Source organism: Buteo buteo, chromosome 2, assembly GCF_964188355.1.
Source record: "Buteo buteo chromosome 2, bButBut1.hap1.1, whole genome shotgun sequence".
Classification (NCBI taxonomy): domain Eukaryota; kingdom Metazoa; phylum Chordata; class Aves; order Accipitriformes; family Accipitridae; genus Buteo; species Buteo buteo.
Genome location: NC_134172.1, coordinates 54,231,888 through 54,258,215, shown reverse-complemented (window position 1 = coordinate 54,258,215; position 26,328 = coordinate 54,231,888). Strand labels below are relative to the sequence as shown.

General features: G+C 41.2%; 1 protein-coding gene across 1 annotated transcript in view; it reads right to left on the bottom strand.

Moving 5' to 3' along the window:
• The window catches only part of CNTNAP2 (contactin associated protein 2), a 1,269,587-nt gene that overhangs the window by 19,982 nt on the left and 1,223,277 nt on the right, over positions 1–26,328 (bottom strand). The window contains exon 22 of the mRNA XM_075054733.1: positions 7,799–8,029. Within this exon, the coding sequence (XP_074910834.1) occupies positions 7,799–8,029 (231 nt within the window). The remainder of the gene's footprint in view (positions 1–7,798; positions 8,030–26,328) is intronic.

Below are 26,328 nucleotides of genomic sequence, written 5' to 3'. Positions count from 1 at the left end.
ACAATGCAAATGCTCAACGCTAGACACCAGAGTCAACAATCCAATCAGTCAAGATAGTTGTTTCTAAATCAGTTGTGTTATTAACCCCTTAATTTCCTTCTGCAGACAAACTTTGCTGTCCATACTGTTAAGGAGAGGACAAAATGGATTTTTATGAATGGCTTGCTCTGAAAGAGCAGTACAATATTCTTTCTTTCAGTCTTAAAAACCAATCTTCCTAGCAAATGGATAGAATAACTTGTGCCTTATTAGGAGACCCATCCTTGCAGCTTAAACTCCCCCAAATCAGTCCTGGATGAAATATGAAACAGTGAAAACATTCCTGCACTGTCTGTTGGGATGGGTTAGGTGATTCTCTCCTGCTTCCCCCTTTCTATGGTCATTTCCCAATAGTAAGTTTTACACTTTCTTTTGCACACAAGCAAGTAATTGTACAAAGTAGTGGGAAGGCAAGATCAAAACACTTTTTAAGTTTAGTACCTAGGCACCTCTATACTACAGAATTTTCTTCCTTATTTTAAACGGAGAGCAGACATTTAGGATCACTTTTGGATCATGTTTATCTGCAGTTTGAACTTCAGCAAGTTCTGTCTCAGAAGTAGTATTTTGAACATTTGCTCTGCCAAATTTCCAACTGATCTGCAGCACATTAAAGCAGCCCCATCCATCAAAGACCTAAAGTCATCTGTCTCTTAATTCCTGGTAGTAATGTCTGTATGACACCAGTCTCACTGTGATTCCAGACAAGAACTGCTAGTGTATTAGTCATGCTGGCCTAAGCTATCACCTTCATGAAAATTTTATGTGCAGTGCTTACATTTCACCTGTTAAGGAAGACAAACAAATACTTTCTTTTATAATTAATGTAGAATACGAAATGCTTCAGTGCTCTCAAAGGAACAGTAGAGTTAAGTGCTGATCAAAGCCTAGCTGTATATAGCTAATAGCTGATAATGGACCCACAGGGAATATTTGCAATAAACAAAAAACCAACAACAAAAAAATCCAGCCCAATGAACAAGAATACCAAACAAGCCTGTAAACTTATGACAGCTACAAAAAAGGAGAAAAAAAATTACAGACTCTATTAATTGACTTCATTGGAAGAAAGGGCTTCTCACTGCCAGGATATGAACAACAAGATCAGGTTCTGCACTTCTAGCGTTCATCCACTTATGAAAAAAGAAAGGCTTGGAATGGGGATGAGGAATGGGTCAGACTGGAGAGTTTAAAGCTAAAATAAACTTTAATAGCTGTAATGACCTGACTGTAGTCTAGAATAACCTCTTACACAGGAAGTGAAGTGCTTTTCAGCCTAAGGAAAGGAAAAAGAAGGCAGTTACATGAAGTGCTCAGGCATCTAAATGCTTCCTTCTCTACTCCATTTTTTTCCCTGATTTATGCTATCCCTATGTTCCTAGTTAAAGATAGTACTTGTGGAAAAAATACAATCTTTGCAGAGGATGGAAAACACTTTCTTTTTAATATTACCACCTTCTTGTCTTGATGTTAGGTAGCAGCATTGACATTCAAACCAATGCTTATGAAATAGCTACAATGCTGATCTCTCAATGAGTGCCAGAAGAATTTACAACCTTGGCAGTCTGTCAGCTGTCTGATACACTAGACAGAGTGTCAGAAATTTCACACTGAAATGATATATTCTTAAAGATAAGAAAAAGCTATGCATAATTGTGTGAATGAACTAGATGAGACTGAGGGAGACATTTTTATTCCCAATCAATGGAGAGTTTTACAGTAATTCAAGCACCATAATTAAGCCCTTTAAGGATGAAGCACTGATTGTGCCAAATTTCAGACAGATGCTCTTCCTAGTCAGCTGCTCAACAGGGAGGAGAAAAATAGAAATTGTTGCATCTCAATGTTTACCACTTACCTTCTTGCCTGCAAGAAACACTTGGTGCTTAGAAACTGACCTATGAGTTTCTGCTAGACTTAATCCCCAACTGTCTGAAAAAAATGCCACCTTTCTGTTTGAAAACAACTCAGATCAAGGCCATGGGCTTCTGAGACTATATTTATATGGGGAGAATTGGGGATGAATGCTGGTCACTCTCAGCAGAAGAAACTTGATCACAGAAATGCACCAAAATCTGGCAGTGGAGGAATGTGTTGGCCGACAGGGCAGGTTACAAGTGCATCTTCTGTCTCGTATAGGAAGTATAAATATTAAACTAGCTTACTGGCAGACAGGGAGCCTCCCAATGTTTACATGCTATGTTAATTAAAAAAAACCAATCACCTTGAGTGATCAATAACTTCAAAGAGAGAATATGGCATCATTTTCTGATTGCAGTACAGAAACTAATCCTGTTTGCTATGCTTGAAAAAGGAGGAGCGTCATTTTATTCTAGTAATTGCCTTCACATCTATTTTTAATTCTGCTAACACCTAGGAGATCAAACTTAAATGCATAAGGCTGCATCATGAACAAAAGTGGTGCAGCTCTTCTGTCCTTCCTGCTTGACTCGCTTGCCCCTTGCAGGAAGCGTGGAGAAGTGACCCTGCTCCCCCGCTGCCCCTTAGAGGAGAGAATGAGAGCTGCGTCACATGTTACCATTTATTTTAATCCTCCTGCTGTTGGAGGCTTCACTGATGTGTACAGGACTCTTTCAGTGTCTCTGGCCAGGAGAAGATCCTTTTGTTTGTGTATTGGTAACCTAAGACCATTTTGAGGGCTGAATCACCACCCTCCAGCAAGTAAGACCTTTGATCCTTCCTTCCCACTGCGCCATTTGTACCAAGCCCTTGACAAGGGCAAGAGCTATTTCCTGTCTCCGTAGCCACATCCATACCAGTGGACGTTTGACACAGCTTATCTTCAGATGCTGCCGCTCTGCCCTCTGAGCTGTGGGTCCCAGTGGTCAGAGGGTGGGATGGCAACCCAACCGATGGTGTCTGAATCAGGACCTTCAGTACTGTCACTAGTAACACACAAGTGACACTTAGTCCAGAAATCAACTGCTATCTTTTGCTTGACAATTAGTTGACCAATTAGGTGAGCATGGATCATATGGCCAGTATTCAGCCCTCCCACTCTCTTTTCCTGCCATCACTTGTTAAAGAAAGAGGGATGAATTTGTAACAAAAATGGAGTAAATCCTTCAGGTAGCTGTTTTAATCTTCATGACAGCATTGCATGTTTTCATACAATGTTTTTGCCAGATGTCCTCAATATAGGTTTCAAAGCAAGCTGTTTATTTTTAAAAGGCAAGGCCTTTCACCTTCTACAAAAATAAAGACCTTTTAGGGTTTAAATACGTACAGTCAGAAAAATGTCACAACACTTCGAAGAACATTGCAGATGTAGCATTTAATCCTGCTCCATTTAATTCTTAATATGTTAAAGCTAATATGGGTTTAACTAAATCCCATGTTAAATACCCTAGATGCCATTCTGTTCATACTGAGAATAAATGCATTTTGCAGCTACATAGTGCCATGGCAACTTAGAGGTGCTAAAGCATGGTTTGCCAACTGTTGTATGTACCTTGCCTCTTCTGCTATCTCTAGCTTTTACGAAATTCAAGATTGGGTAGTTTGGCAAGCTGGAGCACATTCCTAAAATGGAGAGGTACATACATGTAGTAGGTTTCTTTTATCCTTTTTATATAAATAAGAAAAGTTTGGAAGTGAAGCTTAATTAGTGAATTGCAGAACCTTTATCTTAAACAAAAACACCCACAAACTGAACAACCCCACCCCAATAATATGCATCTTCTGATTTTAAGTACAAGGCATTTTACGTGTGGGGAGCTTGTTTACTACAAAAATAATCATCTGTTTGGGCTTTTGTTTGCTTCTCTACAATGAACAAGGTGTCAGTTATCAGTGACATACACCTTAGCTAATTTGAACTGCGAGATATTAAAAAAACCCTTGGTGATTAGCTTTTTTTTTTTACATATGCTACAGTAATACTACAGTAATTAAAATGCATGCTAATATAGTTAAAGGCATACAATTATAACTTTTGTTTTGAAATGTATGCCAGACAGGTAATTTGCTAGGTTTAGACAACATGTAAAGGTAGAACATGTCATTTTTAAATAATATAGTCATTGATCAGGCTCTTTTTTGCCTCCTTTCTACACTTCTTTTGATGTAACCAAGGCAAATTGGATTGTCTGACATGAACTGAGGTAATATGGATGGGAAGAAAACACAGGAAGGGAACTATCTTGATGATCTGCTTGGTTTTGCTTATTTTTTTTTAAATCACCAGAAAGTCACCTTCTAGAAAAGAATGACTTGTTGAATTCTTGTGCTTCATCAGCACCAAGAAAGGATCGCCATAGCAACAGGAAAAGACTATGCATTGTAAGAATACCCACAAGCTGAACAAGGTAATGGTTTAAGATAATGTCCCAGTAGCATGGCAAAATGCCAGCCAGGGGTGGGAAGGAAGGGAAGCAGCATTTTTACAATGGCAAAGAAATTTAAAAAGAACTAATATTGTAAATGTGAAATATATGTGAATTCAAGGCTAATGGAAAGTTCAAGACAATGAATCAAGAAGCTGTATGGCCCATTTGTCTGGGGAGCAAAACAACAAGGTTTCTTATTGATAAATCCCTGAACTTGTCTCTAAGGGTCAACTGCAAGTGACTGATGTGTGTCTTTATGATTTTCCCTTTGGCCTCTCTGTTACGGCATCCAAAATGTTTTGCAGCTAGCAGGAGATGTCCACGCAGTAACTACATAGAAGAGTTTAAGGCAAACATTTCATGTAGGTCAGCCGTCAAGCAGAACCTGCTTAACATCTATTAATTATCCTTAAGGTCTGATCCACCACTGCCGTTTAGAGGTGAAAGGATCATTGTATTTGCCTTCTGGTGTATCTGTCCTATTTGGACACTTATCTTCGATCCTCTCCTACAACATTTTTCATTCCTCAAAGTTCAATTCCACAGTATTTGAGAAGAAAACTATAAAACTACACTTAATTCAAAATATGAATTGGGATGAGTGCAGAGTATGACACTGAATGAGATTTAAACCATATGATACTTGCCACAATTTTTTTCCTGATTTGCTCTTTCCACTACAAACCACCCATCCTCAACTCTCATGTTTTGTTAACATCTATTTGAAATTAAATAGGTGACATAACAATAAACATTACAGATAAAAACATGTACGAAATAAGAAATCCTGTACCTAGTAACTGATGTTTTCAAAGCCATGTTCTTTGCAACCATTTCTTTGTGGCAGAGTGCATGTGACTGTTGCTTTAGCATCACTACAAGTGTTTCTGTGAATTTCAAAAGAGCGTCTTGTCCTTGCCCCTTCAGCTGTTTTAGTGAAGGAGTAAATTCACACTGAGAGTACTGAAACTACTCCAGCTCTGGAGCCAGTGGGAACCATTACTTACACCTCTGATTTTTCCACTTTCTCTTTCAACACAATTTGTGTTAGAAAGTCTTCTAGTAGGGTTTGGGAAACATAAAAAAATCCTCAGTGCAAACTGCCAATTTGCTAACGCAAAGTGACACTAAACCCAAACATTTTCATTTACCAGTCATCAAGATCATCTGTGTGCAAGGTTGCACAATCTACAGTATATAGTTTTCCTGAGACTGAAACAGAGTGAGCTGTGTCAGAGATAGTTTTAAAAAGACCGAGTTGTTTTTACCCGATACTGATAAATGAGTTGCTGCGATACCTCCTCTTTGTATCATGGAAGTGTCACCCAGAAAGTCAGGAATTGTTCACCCACACCTGAATGTCCTTTCACTCCTGCCCTGGTGAAACACCACTCCCTTGCTGTGAAATTTCTTTCTACCATAAGTTACCTGACATTGTTGCTCACCTCAGTGTACAGCAGTCCCTCACTACAAGTCTTTTAAAGCAGTATCATCTTTTTCCCTCTATTGCTGCAGAGCACTGGAGAGGACAAGAAGAGGTGTCCCTAGCTCCCAGTCCTACTAAAGCTTCTCATCACCAAAAATGAAGGCGGGTCACTTGCACTCTGGCTGTCCATGACTGAAACAGTCAAGTTCAGCTATGGCAATGAGATTTTTTTACTGGGCAGAAGTTAACAGACAACTTGAGCCAACCGAATTGAATGCTGTATATTCCTTGATATCCTTCATGCTGGCTCCATGACCGAGTACTGCAATCAATCCAGAAGAAAATGTGTAAGTTTGTAATCTGTCAGGTGAACAAAGCTGAATCACCTCAGCAAAAGTTTCCAAGACAAGACTGAGCCAACACAAGGACAAGCATAGTAGCACGTCGAAAGGACAAACAAGACCTCCTTCTTTTAACACCGGGAGCTATTAGGAACAGCTCAACTATCTTGAATAAATCCCACCACAGTCTTTTACTAGCTTGCTGCTTGTAGGAAAAAGAAACCAACCAAAATTAACAACCAAAAGCCATTAGCTGCACAAGATTCACAGCAGCAGTGCCTCCTCAAGAAGTTTATGACACACTTTTTAAAGACATGAGTCAGTGAGGTATCTTTTAGGAAATGCGCTTTTATAGAAACAGGAGCATGAAACATAACCTTCAGGTACAAACTGACCTATTAATTTCAGAGAAGAAAGGGACTACTAATTTGTGGTGAAAAAATTCAAGTAGGAGATTGCATGTTACAAACAGCAAAAAGACATACTGAAATCCTACAATGGCATGGCAGTAAGGAGGGAATGACAGGTTTTAGAGCATAATACTGCTTGTATAGATGTTTGGGACCCTCAGCCCTGGAATATCTGCCTCTCCTTACAAACCTCTGTCCTATTTCTCTACTGAAGAAGAGCTGAAAGGAAATGTTGCAAGGAGTTGTTTGACACTGCAAGAAAAAAAAAAAATCCAAACCCCAAAGGTGTGATCTTGGCACATACTGTTAAAGAAAGACATATATACCTGTCCCCTCTCATATAAAAACTGTCAGATAGATGCATCCCCAAACACAACAGGCAAAGACTAATTGGTATTAAAATCATTATGGACCCAGTTTTTCCTCTAGCATTTTCATTTTATACCACTGTAAACCCATCAGCTTTGCCAGGACAGTTTCTAATTTACACCACTACAAGTGAAATCAGATTCAGGACAAAACAAAAGAGAGGGGTTGACATACACCCGACCTTATACATCTAAAGGGAACAGATTTTTTTTTTTAATTAAGTATTTATCTGACACCCAAGAAGCAAAATAGAAAAAAACCCTCAAAATTCAGGCACAACATATACTTTCAAAGACCGTCAGTCACAAAGCAGGATAAGATTGCTGGGATCAGCAAATTGTTTTGGCTTTCCAGCATTTTCAGCATGAGATGAATACAATCATGACTAATGGGATTTCCCATTAAACATGGCCTAAGGAAAGCAGACATTTCAGAAAACAAATCAGCACTTCATATAAATATACTTATGACTAAAATTAGATTTACTTTTTTTGTATGAAGCTGACTACAATATACTCACTTATTGGGAATACAGCAGAAGAAATGCTACTGTACCTTATTTATCTGTACTTGCAACCTTTTGCCGACTACATACCCAAGAGTACAGAGAAAGTGCTATCGCAGCAGCTAGGTCAAAACTCAACATTCAAACAGTGTAAGACTTACGGAAAAGAAAAATAAAGCAGAATATTAAAAAAAGGCAAGGAAAATATCCTGTAACTGCATTTAGAAGTGGTGGCAAATCCCTGTCCTGCAGTCATCTATCAATCACATCCACTCAGGTTTGTTTTTCCTTACAGAGGGTGGACGTATTTCTTCTCTGAACTGCTCTGCTGAGCTAACAAGGCACACACCCCAGCTTACCTGAATCTAAGTGCCACGGGTCGGTAGCGGCTGACATTGGTGGGATGGTGAGTGGAGATGCTCCACAGTTGGATTCCACCAGTTCTCCTTGGATGTGGACGTGAGAGGAGGTGTTGGTAGGTCTCAGAGCTGCTTTGAGTGGAGCAATCTGGTTGAACTGTACTCTTGATAGGCAGCCAGTGAATCCTGGAGTGTTGTATTTATATATATCTTGGTCAATCTTCCCAATTTCTATGGGAAATTAAGGAAGGAAAAAAAAAAAAGATTAATGAAAGCAATTCATTGCTTTGGAAAGCAAGGTTGGTCTGAACACTTGATTCCCAGAGCTCAGTTCCCAAGTCTCTCTCTCAGGAGACTGAGAACTTGTCAGACCCTGCCAGGTTTCTTTACATTTCATTACAGATTAAAGCTGGAAACCTTCAGGCCTTGATGTGACTCAGTTGCACTGCTATGCTATCATTAAAATGAAAGGCTGGTATGAAGGAGTCACTGGTCAGGAAAAAAATCTTTTCCCCAAGAAGAAGTGGCAAAAGACAAGGCAGAGGGCCAGTCATTGCCAGGGTCTCTCCTCCCAGCTGAAGCTGCTGCTGCGAGAGATGCCCCTTCCTCCACCCTGGCCCATCATCCTCTAGCCCCTTTTGGTGGGCTGGGACCACTCTGGTTCACTCCCATCACCCTCCTGTCTCCTTACCAGGAGACCAAGTGTCCCTTCACCATGAGACCAAGTGTCCCTTTGCCAGGGGACCACGCGTCCCTTTGGCCCGAGGTAGAAAACTGCCCCTCTCCAGACTCTTTTCTTCCCCCGAAGTGGTGAGAGGTGGCAGGAGCCTGCCCACCCCTGCTGCAGGCTGAGGAGCAGCGTGCATGCTCCCACACCTCCGCAACCGGGCCTACGTCAGCTGAGAGCCTGCCACGAGTCGGCCATTTTATACCTCGCTGCTGTGGGCTGATAGGCAAACTGGCAGCTGGCATCCACGAGCAAAGCACGGGGCTCTGCCATTGCTCTCTAAAACAGCCATCGTCCCTCAAAGTCACTCCCCAAGTAGCTTTTTCCCTTCTGAAACACCAGTTAAAATGATCCCAAAATGGTAGCCGTAAAACGTGGCACATGCCCTTACTACCCAGGAACCTGCAGGCTGGTCACAGCTGTTTTAATTCTGCCAGGACCTGTTGCGACAACCTGAGTCACAACTGAAACAAAACCAGCACTCTCTGTCAGCTGGCTGCGTTAGCGGGGGTATTAACATTTCAAAGCCTCACTGCAGTGTCTAATATAATATTTACATGGTGGTGACGAATTTGGCTTCCTTTCATGGAGTGAATGGAAAGGATGCACGGCAGCATCATGTTTGTGCTGTGCCAGGGAGTATTGCTCTGGAGGCACTGAGACACTTCCAATCACCTTTCCCTGGGTTGGCAGGGACAGGAGTTAACGTCTGGCCCTTGAAGTCAGGGGAAAAAGTCATACTGAGCTGAGCAAAGCACGATGATATCCGAGGGACAGAGAACAGTGAGCAGCCCCAGGTTGTTCAAAGGCAACCTTTTCAGATAGGAAATGATAAGGATTTGAAAAATGGTGTTTCTGGAAAAAAAGACGTCTGTAAATCACAAGATTGTGTCATAAAAAAGAAAGAAAGGAAAACAGAGGTGGGACAGAGAGGATTCTCCTGAGAAGTGTGAGGAGAAAGTGGGAAAGAGTTTTATTGTAAGAGTTTGGGGAAGAGCTGGGAACCAAAGCTCATCTGGGTTTGAGTTTTTCTACCAAAAAAAAAATTAAATCAAATCAGAATTATTAGAAAATGCATTACTAACCTTTTGGATGAGTCTGTGTTCTAACCAAACCAGGACCAATTATATGAGGTCTGAGCTGCTGAGTGGGGTCCCTAAAAACTACCATGATACGTATGTCATTACTATTCCTAAGAGTACTTATGGTTTTGCATCAGGGATATGTACAAGGAGTTTCAAGGCTACAAACCAGGCAGGGCATTTCAAGTACACTTTATTTTGGGGTTTACATGTTAAAGATGAAGTGGGGGAAAACTGGTGGAAATTGGACAAATCTTGAGCACAATTAAAACAACTTCTTGGTTTTCACACAGAACTAAGCTGTACCTCTTCTGTCTTTGCAACCATATTAGAATGATAAACACAGAACATATAAATCCCACCCTCACCTAGCATAAGGACACAAAAGGAAGATGCATAATCTGAAAATTAGTTGCATTAGATCCTTATGTGATCCACTGTACAAGAATGGATTTTCTATTCCCCCCATTTTCCCTTTTCCTTCTTGTTTGAGAACATCTTTTCTCTGCCAGTGCTTATCCAGCCTGTATCAATATTACAGCCACAGTTCACAAGCTGGCAGTGAGCAGTGACTACCACCTGTGACAAAGTGGAAACATGCTCAGGACTCAGCTAGAGACTAGTTTAAATGCATTAAAATAATGTTATTAGTCATGTGAGTCTCATCCAGCTCTCCTTTAAAAAAGCAGCTTGACCAAACAGCATCTCCTTCAAAAATTTGATAGTAAGTAAAAAAACACACACATGCATGCACACTTTCCATAGTTAGTAGAAAACCTGTAGAAAAGCCAGAGTTCATGCATTCAAATGCTACTTGTAGAGCTTATCACTCAGACAAGCTTCCTATGTGACCACAATATTCACTGCCTCTTATTTCAATTAAATATTCATGGTATATTCAGTGAATAGCTGCAATTTTGAGTAATCCTTATAATTTAAGAAACAATTAGAAGACCATGTTTCTCTTGAAATGCTGTAACCGCTGTCAATAACAGTTTAGTGACTACCTTTTATTCACATTTTTATATATTCTGAAGAACTTCATGCAGCAATGCTAATAGCCTCCCACTCACGATCCTGAATGACAAGAACAAAAATCTATGAATATGATTGTGCTACTTTAGCAGCTTCAGCACCATTCTTGTCTAACTCTGTGACAATAAGTGATGGATCCTGAAAGAATTAAAGAAAAAAACCCCAAACCCTAACAAGGCACCTTGCTGAAGACCTGCATTTTTTTTTAAAACATTGCACAAATGAGGGTTGTGCAATTCACCTTGTGCAGATTTACCACCAACTCTCATCACATCAGTGCTAAAACAAGATGGATTGATTTCTATGACTGTGAACATGTTCCTTCCCGTGCGTGTCCCATGGGGCTCAGCACGCCGATACTCTCTGATGTTACGCCATTATACTTTGCCTCCCTGTGTATTTGAGCCTGCTATAAACCCATCCCTGGAGAGTGTAATGATGATATAATTAAATATGGCTTTGTTGTCATGACTAAAATTCAATTTTCTCCCTATAACAAAGAGGGGAAAAAAAGAAAAGAAGATGACAAACACATTATTTTAAAAAGGGAAATGTACAGTGCAACTACTTTGTATTGTTCTAATTTTCAGCACATGAGCTAGTGAAAAGTCATATAAATATTATAGTATACAGTATTATCATTCCCTAATAGGAACATTAGTATTAATGCTTTCAGATCTGATGCAGCAATCTTCTGCTGGCACCCTACCCACAAGCATTTCTGTAATGAAAGACTTCCAAAAATACCACTTATAGGCCTTTTTTAACTTCAGTTGGTTTTAACCATTTGCTTCCTTGATCACATAACCTGCTGACTTGAGATGAAGACCATGATTACAAGACAGAGACCATTCAGGCAAACCCATTCTAGCACAGATGCACTGCAGTATACAAATCCTTAATACTGAACATTCACACAATAACTACACAACTGCCTACCCAGATTACTTAAACATTTAAAAAATGTATATAACTAGTACACAGTATATTAAGAACCTCACAGATGTTACACCGTCTTGTGTGTTATCATTCACTGAAGATATACTTAACATCAATTACCTGTTATTTATGTTTTGTTATTTCTTTAACAGTAAAAAGATATAGGAATTTAATCTTCAGTTACTTGTTTTGATTTCAGGGCTTATTTTCCACAGCTGTGGCAGAAACGTGCCACATAGTGATGAAAATAATACTATTTCTCTATTGAAAATTATGTGCTGCTATTGAAGAAGCTCTTTTCCACCCAGGTGAAAAGATGTAAAGAACATCTATTTTCAAGCATACTTATGACACAAGGCACCATTAATGAGTACCCAACAAGTTGAAATTCATTATTCTATGAATCTAGAAGAAAACAAGCAAAAATAAATTGTATAGAGGAAAAAATTGTGGCTGGACCTGTGCATAAGTAACAAATGTATAAGTAGCACATAGCAATACTAATCAGTGTAATTAAGTTATCTATTTTTTAAGCCTTTTTGCCCTTACTACGTTACCTGTAGACGCAGAGTTGGGGCTCCTGCCTAGGCACTATTACAAGACAAACAAATAAACAGTTTGGTTCAGATTATTACCAAAGGTGATCTAGTTAGCATGCATCGATGAGCTACTTGTGGAAGCAGACATGTTGCCAAATACAGTTTTTATCTACTCTCTCCCTTCTCTACTTTCCATATCTATGAGTAAAAGATTTATAGAGTAGCAAAAAGGGCCATAGCACTTCTAATAGCACAAAAAGTTATCGCACTGCTGGAGAGGTCCATCTCCGCTTAATTCTACCATTTATTTTTTATCCATTCTTGTAGCATCACTTAGACTAGAGAAAACCAGCCTGATTTAGTGGAAAATAGATTATGTGTTTGGTCCCACGGTCCTGAGCAGGTTTTTGATAGATGAAACAGAAATGCTTTCTAACTATGTAAAGTTCCCCATGTGAGGATCCTAGAATGATTTGCATGTACACAAGGCTCTGCAGCACAAAGCTACACAATCCAGCACAGTACTGTGCCATACCAGTACAGTCATGCCACATGTGGAAAGACGGCCTCAGACTGTGTTACACACTGACCTCAGAAAAAGGGAGAGAGGGTCAGCCGTGAGGGAAAAGGGAAACGCTCCCACTGCAAATCTTTGTAAACATACAAAACCTGGTTTTATTAAACACAGGTGCTGAACATCTCTGCTGAATATCTTTTCTATTCTAGCTGATCTGTACATTTATTTCTTTATAGGACTCTGAAATGCAGATCGATACAGGAAGTTATAAATTCTGAACCTTGCACAGTGTTCAATACATACAGAGAGAATCAAGGCATCTATTTATTGTGAATTATGTTCCATTAGGAAGGAAATGCAACAGAACTTGAAGTACAGTTTGTGGGTATGCACAACAATGTATGTAATAAATATCCTGTTATGAATTCCCTTGGAGTTTTCCAGTGATGCCCTTCAAAGTAAAAGTAAGGCATAGCTAAGGGTACTTCTGGCACAGCAAGGCTCTCAGTAACTGTTATAGCTATCTAGGTCTTCTTCTTTGACAGTGGGAAAGCTCTGCCCGAAGTAGCACATAGTAGGGCAGGGAGAATAAAAGCACTATATACTGGAGTGATTTTGGTTGTGACAGAAGATGCCTTTTAAACAAAGGAAAGTCTCAGCAGCACAACCAAAGCCCTTTCAGTTTAACATACACAGGACATCATCTGAGTTTTGCTTTGAAAATGGTGAAAAATCCAGCTGTTTGGATTTAGGACAATGACCTATTTATATGTGCCCTTTTACGCCCAGAAATACAACAGCTTAATGATCCTGGAAAGAAAGTAACCATATCAGTAGTGGGAGAAGTTCAGCTTTGCCACAGTGTGATATTTCTGGCTGAACTACCAGGATGCTGTACTATTTCACTTAAGATTAAGCATCCACTCAGCAGGTAGATAGAAGGTAATCCATTATAAATCTCTATAACCCTTAAGCTAGCTGTACTAAATTGAGCCTAAATTATCTCTATATAATATTTTAATAGACTGCACAGGTGAATGCACTGATTCAATTAAATGAACCACTAATTGCTTTTGGGTCAACCTTAGCAATAGATTTTCTCTTCGAAATAAAGCACCGTGTGCTCTCTTGTCCCCTGTACTCAGGAAGATATCTTGTTACATTACCTGCTGCTCAAAGATCAGCCCAATCAGCATCTTAAGCATGTCTCTGTTACTGCATCAGGCTCCATATAATAGAAAGCAGTTTAAACTCTGCGGAAAGGAAGCTATTGATTTCAAGAAGTCACAGTCCACAGAGATTACTAAAGCATTTTCTCTTACTTGCAGTATTTTATGCCTAGATGAGCAGTTCAATGCAACATCAAACCCTGGCATCTGCCAATACTTGAGGACTGGCATGGCGTAAAAACCCGAGAGAATAAATAAATTAGCACACAGTCATAGGGAGAACCTATCTGGGATGGCACATACCTGCTAGACCAAAGCCACAAGGCTAAAAAGTCCATGTCAGGAGCAACTACTATACACCCAAAAGGGGGATAACACTGGATAAATTCTGACATATGGCCTGGGTCTTCTGGTGAAAATCCTCCAGCATGAAGATCAAGCACCTATTTGCTTACTGTCTGTTTGTATCTTCTCTGTCCTAAGATCAGCAATTTCTATAAAAAAGCATACTAATACCACTTAACTGTGTAGATACCACATGTGATATCAGCTATGCTAAACACCCGCAGTACAAAGCAAAGAAGCTAAACTCCCAGAATGACATTTAATGAGATGCAGTTAATGTAAAACCGCAAGGCAGGTATGGGTGCTGAACTAAGCTACTATAAAGACTTTCCATGGCCCTCAAATTTCCCTGGCTTTTCATTTCAGTCTCTGCATTAAAATTCAGTAAGTGTTCCAAACTGAGTATAAAACAACAGGAACTTTATTTTGTCCATTACTCAAAACTGAGCTAGCGCATACTGCTCTCTGGACACTTGTACCAGTAGAACAAGATGCTTTTTTTAAATGTTGAACAAGATGCTCAACATTTACGGAGAACTTGTTACAGGGGTGCTGGGAGCAGCAAAGGGGCACGCGGGTCCTGAGAACAGGGACATGAACACCACAGGACCCAAGCGCAAATGACTACCGACTGCTCTTTATGCAAAAATTCAGATCCCATGTAGGAGACATGCTTTTTTCAGTCCACAGGTCTGCAAGGGCCAGGTGGTATGCAGATGCCTCCCCACATGTCCCTTTCCTGTCACGCTAATACGCTTACACTGCCCAGGGGCCTGCAGGGATGGAGAAGCTGTGGGGTGGCCTCCAGCCCCCATGGGGCTGGGATAGCCATCCTATCACTCCCTCTTCTGGCACACGTCATGAGAGACTCACTGTGCCCTTCACTCTGGACCCCTGATCAGATTCCAAAGTCAGAAGCCTTCAGACATGCCTACACCTGATTGCTTTCCAGAGCATTCAGGTGCTGCCCGCAGTATGGCCCCATTGTGTGACACAGTCCTTCTGTGGCTATTTTAACTTTTTCATGGAATGGTTTGGGTTGGAAGGCACCTTAAAGATCATCTAGTTCCAACCCCCCTGCCATGGACAGGGACACTTTCCACTAGACCAGGTTGCTCAAAGCCCCATCCAATCTGGCCTTGAACACTTCCAGGCATGGGCATCTACAACTTCATTTGGTAACCTGTTCCAGGGCCTCACCACCCTCACAGTAAAGAATTTCTTCCTAATATCTAATGTAAATCTACCCTCTTGCAGTTTAAAACCATTACCCCTCATCCTATCACTACACTCCCTGATAAAGAGTCCACCCTCTGCTTCTCCTGTAGACCCCCCCTCTAAGTACTGGAAGGCCGCCATAAGGTCTCCCTGCAGCCTTCTCTTCTCCAAGCTAAACAACCTCAACTCTCTCAGTCTGTCCTCATAGGAGAGGTGCTCCAGCCCCCTGATCATCTTTGTGGCCCTCCTCTGGACCTGCTCCAACAGGTCCATGTCTTTCTTATGTTGGGGGCCCCAGAGCTGAACGCAGCAGGTGGGTCTCATGAGAGTGGAGTAGAGGGGAAGAATCACCTCCCTTGACCTGCTAGCCACACTTCTTTTGATGCAGCCCAGAATGCGATTGGCTTTCTGGGCTGTGAGTGCACATTGCTGGCTCATATTTAGTTTTTTATCCACTAATACTCCTAAGTCCTTCTCTGCAGGGCTGCTCTCAATCCACTCATCACCCAGCCTGTATTTGTGCTTGGGATTGCCCTGATCCAGGTGCAGGACCTTACGCTTGGCCTTGTTGAACTTCATGAGGTTCACACAGGCCCACCTCTCAAGCCTGTCAAGGTCCCTCTGGATGGCATCCCTTCCCTCCAGCGTATCAACCGCACCACAGAGCTTGGTGTCGTCGGCAAACTTGCTGCGGGTGCACTCAATCACACTGTCCATGTCACCGACAAAGATGCTAAACAGCACCAGTCCCAGTACTGACCCCTGAGGAATACCACTCATCACTGGTCTCCGCTCAGACATCGAGCCATTGACCGCAACTCTTTGAGTGTGACCATCCAGCCAATTCCTTATCCACTTAATGGTCCATCCATCAAATCCATGTTTCTCCAATTTAGAGACAAGGATGTTGTGCGGGACAGTGTCAAATGTTCTACTCAAGTCCAGGCTGATTATGTCCATTGCTCCTCCCTTATCCACCAACGCTGTAACCCTGTCATAGAAGGCCACCAAATTTGTCAGGTACGATTTGCCCTTAGTGAAGCCTTTTTCTTTGTAGCTTTACCTTACTTATTGTAACTTTTCTGGTTTTCTTTTATAAAAAATTATAGCTTGTATGGAATAATTTTATTTAGACAGTTTATGTCTAGATTGACAAACTAGATTGACACTGAAACACGGAGAAGATGCTATTTGTGGTGTATGAAGCACTGTGCCAGAAACCAAAGGAAATAACATTAATCCAGCAGTACCAACCAATAGTGTTGCACAGCAAACACATGGTGCTTTCATTTGGTCTGATGCTGAAGACGTGGCCTTATCCATGGTGCAAGCAAGAGAAAAATTACTTATGAAGACTGTAACAGCTCAGTGCATGTTTCAGTTGCAGCAGCAGCTTTATCAGCGTTGCCAAAACAAAGGCCATTTCTTTATGAAACGTTCCTGATAACTTTCTGCGCAAGCTGGAAATGATCGAACTACGTGAAAAATACCCAGGACTAGAGAACCTGAGCCAGTCTGGAAGCTGTGCTGTGGCCCTGGAGCACTTCCAAAACCCAGTCACTGGTGGAGAAGTTACAGCTTTCGGGTCACGCTATAATGGAGACAGTAAATCACTGATGTGAAATGTACTCCTGTCAGAGTCCCATTATTGCAGAAGTAATAAAGACTAGTGCTGGACTGCAGCTTTTCATTCCAAAAAGGCACTGTGCAAAATGCTATGAAATGAAGATATTATTTCACAGCAGCCTCCTTTCACACTGCCACAAATGAAGAGGGTTTGAGAACAAGTTGGATTTTTTTTCTGCCCTTCTGTACTGATAGTATAGTTACTGAATGTTTCAAGATTTCATACTAGATGTATGAGTTCTTGTAATTTTCCATTTAAAAATTTCATGTGTAGCCAACAACAGTTATTATTCAGGAATTCACAATGCCTTTTAGTGAAAAGGGAATTAACTGATGCTGCAAGGTTGTAAACACCACAAAACTAAGGCCAATAGTAAAGGTGAACATCACTCTTTCAAGGAAACAAGTATTTTCTTCACATTTTGCTACTGACTCACTCTATAACCTTGAGTGAGTCACTTCAGATATTCATGTTAAACTCTCCCCCTCCCTCTTAGTAGGACAGAGAGAATTCCCCCTATCCTCTAACTGGGATCTGTCTCACTTGACATGATTTTGAGATCTAAGCAAAAAAGGTATGGGCATTGCTTTTAAATATGAAAATAAAATCAAATGTTTTTTTTAAACACCCCACAAACTTCTCATGACTTTGGAAAGGTCACTAATGGAGGCACAGATTGTATGGCACATTTTCATTGATAAAAATGAAAGCTCTCCCAGGGGTAATGGAACAATGCAAAATCAGGGGAAAAGAGAAGAAATACCAAGTTTCTAGAGAACCTTTGTTGCCAAGGAACAATACCCAGCATGCAGACATCAACTGGAAGTCTTGATTTTGGCAAAAGTCTTCAAATGTTCCCACTCACGCATGGCCCCCAAGAAGTGTTCAGCTGGGGGAAGAATTTCAATGGGAGTGAACAGTCAGCTCTGTGTCAGTGGGACCAAAATTCCCATGGGTTTTGGAGGAAGACAGACCTCTCCATGCATTGCCCTTTATAACCAACTGTGAGTAGTAATACAGTCATTTCATAAATTTGTGTAGGATTTTATTTCTCCACTAGATGACTAATCATAATTCCCAGATACCAGAGGCAAAAAGCTCAGCCTGTTCTTTAAAGCAGGTATCCCAAAGGTAGGGAGAGCTAAAAAGAAAGGCCATCCACCTAAACGATAGCCTGAGCTGACAGAACAGGACACTAATATTGTTCAGTCAGGCTGTACCACCTACCTTGACTGCAAACCCTCCTGAGGGCTAATGGAAATCTTTCAATTGAGAAGCAAAGTGCTCAGCACACACTGATGTAACCCAAGCTGCAGAAATGAGCAGTTCTCAAGGCAAAACTGCATAAGGAGTATCTGACAGTTAGCTTCAGGAACAATTTTATTTTTTTTCTGCCACATTCTCTATCCTCTTCACATGATGCAAGAGCAATGGGATCACAGGTTCAGGGCAGCAGCAGGAGAGCCACCACCAGGTTTCATCCACAACAAAGTATTAAATGTTTCATCTACTTTTTGTCTGCAGGCAGGCTTGAAACAGAGTGAGAGGAAGCGGATGATGGGGGAGGATAAGAAATTATATAGCTGAAATTTCTTTAAAAAAACCTGAACAAACCACAAATCTAAATGACTGACAAAATAACTAAGTAATTTTATCATCATAGATATTTCTATGAAAAAATAAAAGTTACCACTGACAAAACTTCCTCAGAATTAGCTGGGACACTGTATTTCAGCAGGATTTATAAGCCGTTCTAATTCATGCTTATGATAAATAATCTTCACAGCATCTTTCATAACCCTTAGAGAAGGATGTAAAACACATACATAGAGGTCACATTACTATGCAAAAGAAATATGCAGTTTCATTGCCTAAATGTGCTTTTATGTCTTATGGAAGCTGGCTGCAACATAACTCAGCAAATGCTTTTCAGGCCAGAAAAATAAAAAAATAAATAATCAGATACAAGTCTTGCAGCCTGTAGTCAAGCTTAATGTGTCTTGGCCAAACTCCAATGCATTTAGTTATACTGTGCTTTTGTCAAAACTATATTAAAATAATATAATTTCAGTCTGATTATTACTTTGCAGTTTAATGGGTACCCTTCTATGACTATCTGCAAATGTCCTCATACTATGCTTTGTGTTCTGTATCACCAGTCTCAAATATCTTAATAATACTGCAGTCTCATCAAAGTGTGGGTAGGCTGAAACTCCCTCTCTTGCCTCCCTCCTCCCTTGCTTATCTTACTCTTTCACTTAGAGATGGTGAAAAAGCTAAATAATGACTTGAAGAAGATTCATGGTACGCAACTAAAACTGGAAAATTATTTTTCAGCAAGATATTATTTTTATTCATATACTATGTCTTATATTATGCCTTATATTAACCTTCTGTATTCTTAATTCTTTTAATTAAAAAGGTAAGGATTTGCAATCTGTTTGTTAAGAAACCACTTTTAGGGATATTATTATCACTAAGATAAAACTTCTTCATCAGTCCCACATAATTTTTCTTATTTATTTAACTTAGAAGAAATCCATGGCTATTGCACCTACAATGTTGGATTTCAATGCAATGTAACGTATAAAGAAAAGGTTTTTGGGAACTGACATTTTTCAGAAGATATGCACACTGCCACATTATAAACAAGCAATGACCTTTCTAAGTAGTGGCAATTTTCATTCAGTTATCAAAAGCCTGAAAATAGGAAGCAAATGAAAAGCAGAAAGCCAGCAAGGATTAGAATGCTATAACTTAGTTGGTCATTTTTATTCCAACATTTTCATTGTTTGCTTTACTTCTTCACTTGCAATTTATTTTTTCTCAGATCAAAACATTTACTTTTTTTATAGACAATACCAACCTACCTGTAGTACTGAAAAACACCTTTTATTTTAACAATTGGAAAAATACTGTAGGACAGTGCAGGGAAAAAGAATCAATTTCACTTCTTAAAACCAATTTCTTTTATGCTTTCTTCCCAGTATTCCCCAATTTGAAGCTGAGCAATTTATATTTGAACAGTCTTTATTACATCTCAAAGTCAATGATGGGGTTGATCCAAGAAACTCTAAAGGCTTTTGCTTCTTTTCTTTGTTACATGTATGCATATGTGAAATACTCTTTTTGTATTTCCTCTGCTGGAACATTCTTACGTGCAATAAATTCACTCCTGAAAAGTATTGCTATTCGATGCACAATGTCAAATTGTCATAAAAATTTAACAGCTGCATTAGATAGATCAATGACTTACCTAGTTCATTGTTCTCTCTTCAAAAAAAAAAAAAAAGGTGACTGATAGTAGAAGATTCACAAGTAGTATAACAGCATGGAGCATGTAAATGATCCCCTCCCAGATCATCTTTTCGGCTTCCCATAAACATGGGCTTTAAACCTTTGAGATGAAGGTTGCATCTTGCTTTTTATATTTAGCTACCTGCAGAACTGTCTCCCATGAATGTGTCCAATCGTTTTGGAAACGATTAATGTTTCTGCCCTCCACAGCATCCCATGCCAGTGGGTTCCAGTGCTGAACTACTCACTCTGGGATAAATGCCCTCCTGCAGCTCATTTTAAGGCTGCAGCCTGGCAAGGTAATTGAGTGTCTCGACTTCTTGTGTTGTAGAAAGCACTGCACGCCTCCACCATTATAGGACTGTTACTGTATCAAAATTTGGGTAGACCAGCTAAATCACCTAAAAAGAGAGCTCTCAATCTTTGGTTTAAAAGAAGCCTTCATGAACTTCAGTTAGAGTAGCAAAGCCCAGCAAAAGACCCTCTCCACCTCTAGGCAGTGGAAATCATGATTCCATAAGGCATGAAATGTAAAAGCATTACACCATGATCTGGAAACTGAAAACGCTCCCTCGTTCAACGAATACACTGGGGATGAAAGAAATAGGTGTGGTTTGATGCCAGCCAACAAATTTCACTCCATGAGAAACAGTAAGGAAGCACAATTCCTTTTCCAGTCCTGCCAATCTCAGGTTTAATACATATAGCTTAAGTGGACCTTTATTGCTTTTCTGATCAGATGCAGAATATTACACGCCAGGCATCCTCAGTGTGCATATTTCTGCAATTTCTATGATTTGCTCATCCACAGCCTTATTCAGTACGTAATGATAATAGACATTTTGACAAAAAGACACAGAACTGCGTGTGTGGAAGGATGATGGAAGAACAGGACCAGACAACATGTAAGGACTAGCTCCGTCACTACCTTTGCATCTCATTAGATAGTGTAAACTGAACAGTTCCAGCTGGCCTCAATCAAACTGTGCACTACCAACATGCTTTATCATTATTATTATTATTATATCCAAGCATGGAAAAATATTCCAGAGTAGAATCTGAGGGCACAATGCCATTTGCAGTATAATGGCTTTGTTAACAAGCTGTAGCAAGTGCTCCCACCCAAATACTGAAACAGAGCTTTGGCTGTTTCTAATCTCAAACCTAACTGATATCTTTGGAGGGACGGGGAAACCTTTGATCAAGTTGCAATAAAAGTAAATATTAAAAATATCAAAATTATAGCATCTTGCTATGCTTGCTCTTGCACAGAAATACATTAAAACAGCACATTAATGTAGTTCAAGATGCTATACTGACAAGAAATACTGTCATTTGTTTTTTTTTCTTAAATCTTGTACTAGATTAAACACTCTGTGTCACACGAGCTGGATCAGAAAGCAGACATGGATTAACCCGCTTCTTTTACAACCAGTTTGAATAAAAATAAACAAAAACTTACAGGTGGGTCACAGCATCAGCGTCCGAAGATGACCGAAATCAGATTGCCCTTCTTCATCCCGTAGAGATACCCCTCTCTCTTCTCCCCAGCCCCCCCCCCCCCGATTAAACTGAACCCCACGCAGAGAGAAAGCATCCAAGACAAGGTCGGGAAACCCCAAACACCAGACGGGCATCCCGGATGCCTCTCAATACGCATCGCAGCTTTGTTCTGGCAGACGGACGGTCAGCTCTTTCTCTAGCGGCGTCTGGTTTGCAGGCGGCGGGCAGCGGTGCTCCCCCCCGGCCCCGAGAACGCCGCCGGCGGCAGGCGGGCTCCCGACGACCCGGCACCCGCCGCGGAGACCTCGTCCCTCCCGCCCGCCGCCTCCCTCCAGGCTGAGAACTGGTGCCAGCTCATCACACGAGTGCCCCAACCCCCGCCTGGAGTGCCCCGGCAGGAGCAGCCGCGCGGGCTGCCGTGCCCCCCGTCTCGCAGGGCAAGCCCCCCCCGCCCCTCCGCATCCAGGCTACCTGCCGTCTTCCCGTCTTTCCCGTCCTTCGGGCCCTCGGGACGGGACGACCCGGCCGGGAGCCGCCGGCCAGCGGCGCCCCGCACGGCAGGGCTGCGGTGGGGAGCGGGCGGAAAACGCGGAGCGGGGCGGGGCGGAGCGGAGCTGAGCCTCCCCCGACCTGCCTGCTGCGGGCGCGCCGCGGCGGGCGGAGTGGAGACTGAAATACACGGACTGGATCTCGAGTGGGAGTGGGCGCGGGGGGGGGGGCAGCCGGGAGCCGGTGGCGGCGGCGGGTGTCTCCCCCCGGGGACGCCGCTGCGGGCAGGTCCCGAGGCCCCAGGCGCGGCCGGAGCCCCGCCGCGCTACAGGGCCAAAGCCCTCTGTGAGTCTCAAGCAGCCCGCAGCCCCCGGAGAGATGGTGGAAGGTGCACGTCCTGCTCGGCCACAGCACTTGTGTTTCTCTCACCAGCACCGATTTTTTTTTATTTCCCCCCCAGCGCTAAAGGGGCATTTAAAGCTTCGACATTGTCTTTCTAGAGGAGGCAGTGCTGTTAAGCAGCCATTCTCAGGGAAAAGGTAGCTGGAGGTTACTCTGGTATTTGATGAGTTTTGAAAGGTACAGTTCAAATACTTTTGCTTTTAGTTTACTTGCATACAAGGGCGAGGAAAGCCAAATAAGAACCCGCACAGAATGGTTTTAATAAGTTAAAATAACTGAGACCACCTCGCCTCCTGGGTTTTGAGATGAAAAAAGGGAGACTCAGCAGCCTACAGAGCACTGGAAAAAGGAAGGGTTAAAACAGCCAATTCCCAACACAATATCCACCTATTATTAACCCAGAGATTATGAGTTCACCTCTTCCTTCTCTGCCTTCCTCAGACTGACAAGTGCCTCCTTGCTCTCTCCTCCTCCCAGCTCCACCACCACCTTCCTCCTCTCATCCCTGCTTCGTCACCCATGCTGCCAAACGGAGAGAGGGTCCTTCGTGCCAGAGACAAGGGGAGAAAGACAGAAGGATCAGATACAATTTGGGGAACACTGAAGAGTCAACAATAATGTAGGCTACAGCTCACACAAGATGGCCGGGCTTGGCCATTGCTATCTGCTGCTCATCTCACTGCTACCGGCACTTGTGGTGGCACCAGCGTGGACGCAGATGCTGTATGGCTTCGGGGGAAGGAGGCTGCCAGCGCTGCCTCAGACTAGAAGTATCACTGCAGCCAACAAAATGCACTGGCCGGAGCACAGATCATTCTATGGGCCTGCTCAGCTTTTTCTCCAGTGAGGAGCCAGAAGTGAGCGCATGAAGCCCCAAAATTTAGCACATTACCAGAAGCGTGCCGTAATGGGAATAATTGATCTTGGAGGAACCAGGATGGAGGAAACGTGGGACCAGAGTCTCAGATCACGTAAGTCATCACTCCAGAAGTCAAACAAGAGATAGTGGTACTCATCAGCAGGACCTCATCTGAGATCTTTACCCAGCTAGCGTGGTATCACATTTAGCCACATCAATTCAACTCACAATTTCAGTATGCCGTCCCTGTCCAGGACATTTCTATATTGTTCAAAACAGCAAAACTTTCAGAAGGTCACGGCTGAATGATTCAACTCTTGCTTCTAGAGAAACAGCCACAGTTACCATCTCTGCAACAGTTTAGACAGAATATTTTTTAGATATATTCCAGAATAAGAGCAGTAGTTCCTTCTCTCCATATTCCCGCAGATACAGTACTGCTTACATATTCTTTCGTTTTTTTTTTTTTTGTTCTATCTTTTCTTGTGTTAAAAGGGGACCGCTCACTGGAAACACAGTTTCAAGTGTGAATTATAATTTTTTTTTTTGGTACAGCAAGCGTTTGCACTTTTGTAAAAGGTGCCTCTAATTTGAGCTGTTCCCCTTGCCTCTTACTTGTGTTGTCTCAGTACGGATGTATTCTGAAGAGTGTTTGCCATAACATTTCATTAACACCACTGCATGCACCAGCAGGTACTTTCCTCACTGAATGAGCATAAAATGATCATATATTTAAAATTTTGTGATACTCACCTCTTGACTAAGCATGGCTGATCTTTTCTGAGATAAAATAACAGCAGCAGTATATACTTGCTGAAGGGCTTTTTCCTATTTGGATTTATTAAACGAGAATGCAAAATGGAGGACTTTATTGAACAAAACTGACATTGACAGTACATACAATCTACGTATTTCTGAGGAGGCTGCAATCTAAGACCTGTAAACCAGCTGCCATTGTAATTTTACTGAGGTCTATTATCTCTGGTTTTTCTGAACCAAGTCAGCTTTGATGTAATAAAATTGGGTCCTGTTCTGCACAGGCAGGTCTCTGAGTATTTGACATAGCAAATTTACAGAGAGCTTCCTCAGTCCCCACAAGTAATGCATGAACCTGCTTGCTTTTATAACGAAAGAAAATATCTGTAAATGAGGAATCTCTAAGTGGTGAATGGCTGTTTGTAATAATTCTAGCAAAGACAATATGTAATTTGTGCAAGCAGTAGATCAAGGCACTCAGAGTTTAGGAGAGAGCTAAAAGGTCTCCCAGCATGGCAATCTGCAATTTAGAGATATTCAGACTACATTTAAATGAGTTGGCCCAAGTACTGGAAGCTGTTTAGCTGCAGAGGAAGAGATTCTGTGCAGGGTATTTATTCCACCTCTTGGAAGTATAAAATAATAATTTAGTAGAAGAAGACCCTACCGGAATAAATTTTTATTTGCCTGTATACGTAAGCTCTGAATCTGAGATATAAACAAAGGGAATGGAAAATTCTCACTTATAATGAGAGACAATTTGCTTGACAGGAATGTTAATTTCTGGCTACAGAACACTGAGGACAGCTTGGGATATATGGTAGAGAAGGAGCACATCACTGGTAGATTTCTGTTGGTGAATAACTCAAACCAGCATGATCTTAAATGTAGATGTCCCAACACATATGCTAATAAAGTTCATGAAAAGGGGATGATAGGCATGTCTGCTGTGTGTGGCAAAAATCCCCTCATTTCCTAGAGACTTCAATTTGGGATGCTTGTGCTGAGATCCCATGCAGGCAGTAGTAAAGCATCATTAGATTATTGAAAAAAATTTTTTTTTCATAAAAATTTTACTGACTATGACATAAGGTAATTAGTTTGGACTTAATTATGATGACTTAATCACTGGACTGGAAGATGGTGGTTGCCTAGGGACCAACAATCATAACCTGATTACGTTCCATATGTGATATATGTGCTTTAAAAACCCTAACTGGCCAAAGTCAAGGGAAATAATGAACAGCAGCAAGAGGGAGGAGAGACAGGAAGAAATCCGTGGATGGAAGTGGATGTTTAAAAATAGCTTGTGTGTCAAAGAGCAAAGTTCCACACTTTTAAGACTTTATGCTTGTATCATATGAGGACGTGAGAGTTCCTTTTAATCAGAAGAAAACACAAAATAAAATCTAAGCCATATACGCTTATTTGGATCTATATGTTAGTGTTCTCTAAGAACTCCTGCGTGTAAATTGAAGAGTTTACTGTCCCTACAGCGTTCAATAGACCTTTAAGCACTGGAGTAGTTACAGAAGACCAGAAAAGTCCTTAGGTCCTTTCAAAAAAATTAAAAATTGTTAAAAAAAAAGATGTTAAAAATTGAGTTGATTAACTATTGGATAATTAGCCTGATACCACTTTTCATAAAAGCAGTGGAAGAAACATCGTAGAATTCTGTAAGTAACAAATAAATGAAAAAATGAGTAAGTAAATAAATGAAATCTTCATATAAATGAATAAATAAAAATGTTTCCTTAAGTAAATTTCAAATTTCAGACTTTGAGTACAAGTTTGGTCAAGCTATATGACTGTATAGATGGACTACATTTTAGAAAGGCGTGTGTGCCTTCATGGCATGTTGGATTAATGAATTTAGAGTCCACAATATCCATAAAGCACATGCTCAGTGGAAGCAAAGCATGCATCACATGCTTAGAAGCTACCTAAGAAGGTGCAAAGAGCTAAAGAGCTCTTTAACCAAGCCAAGAAAGGCATAGCAAGAGTCAGTGTCTGTCAGCAAAAGGCA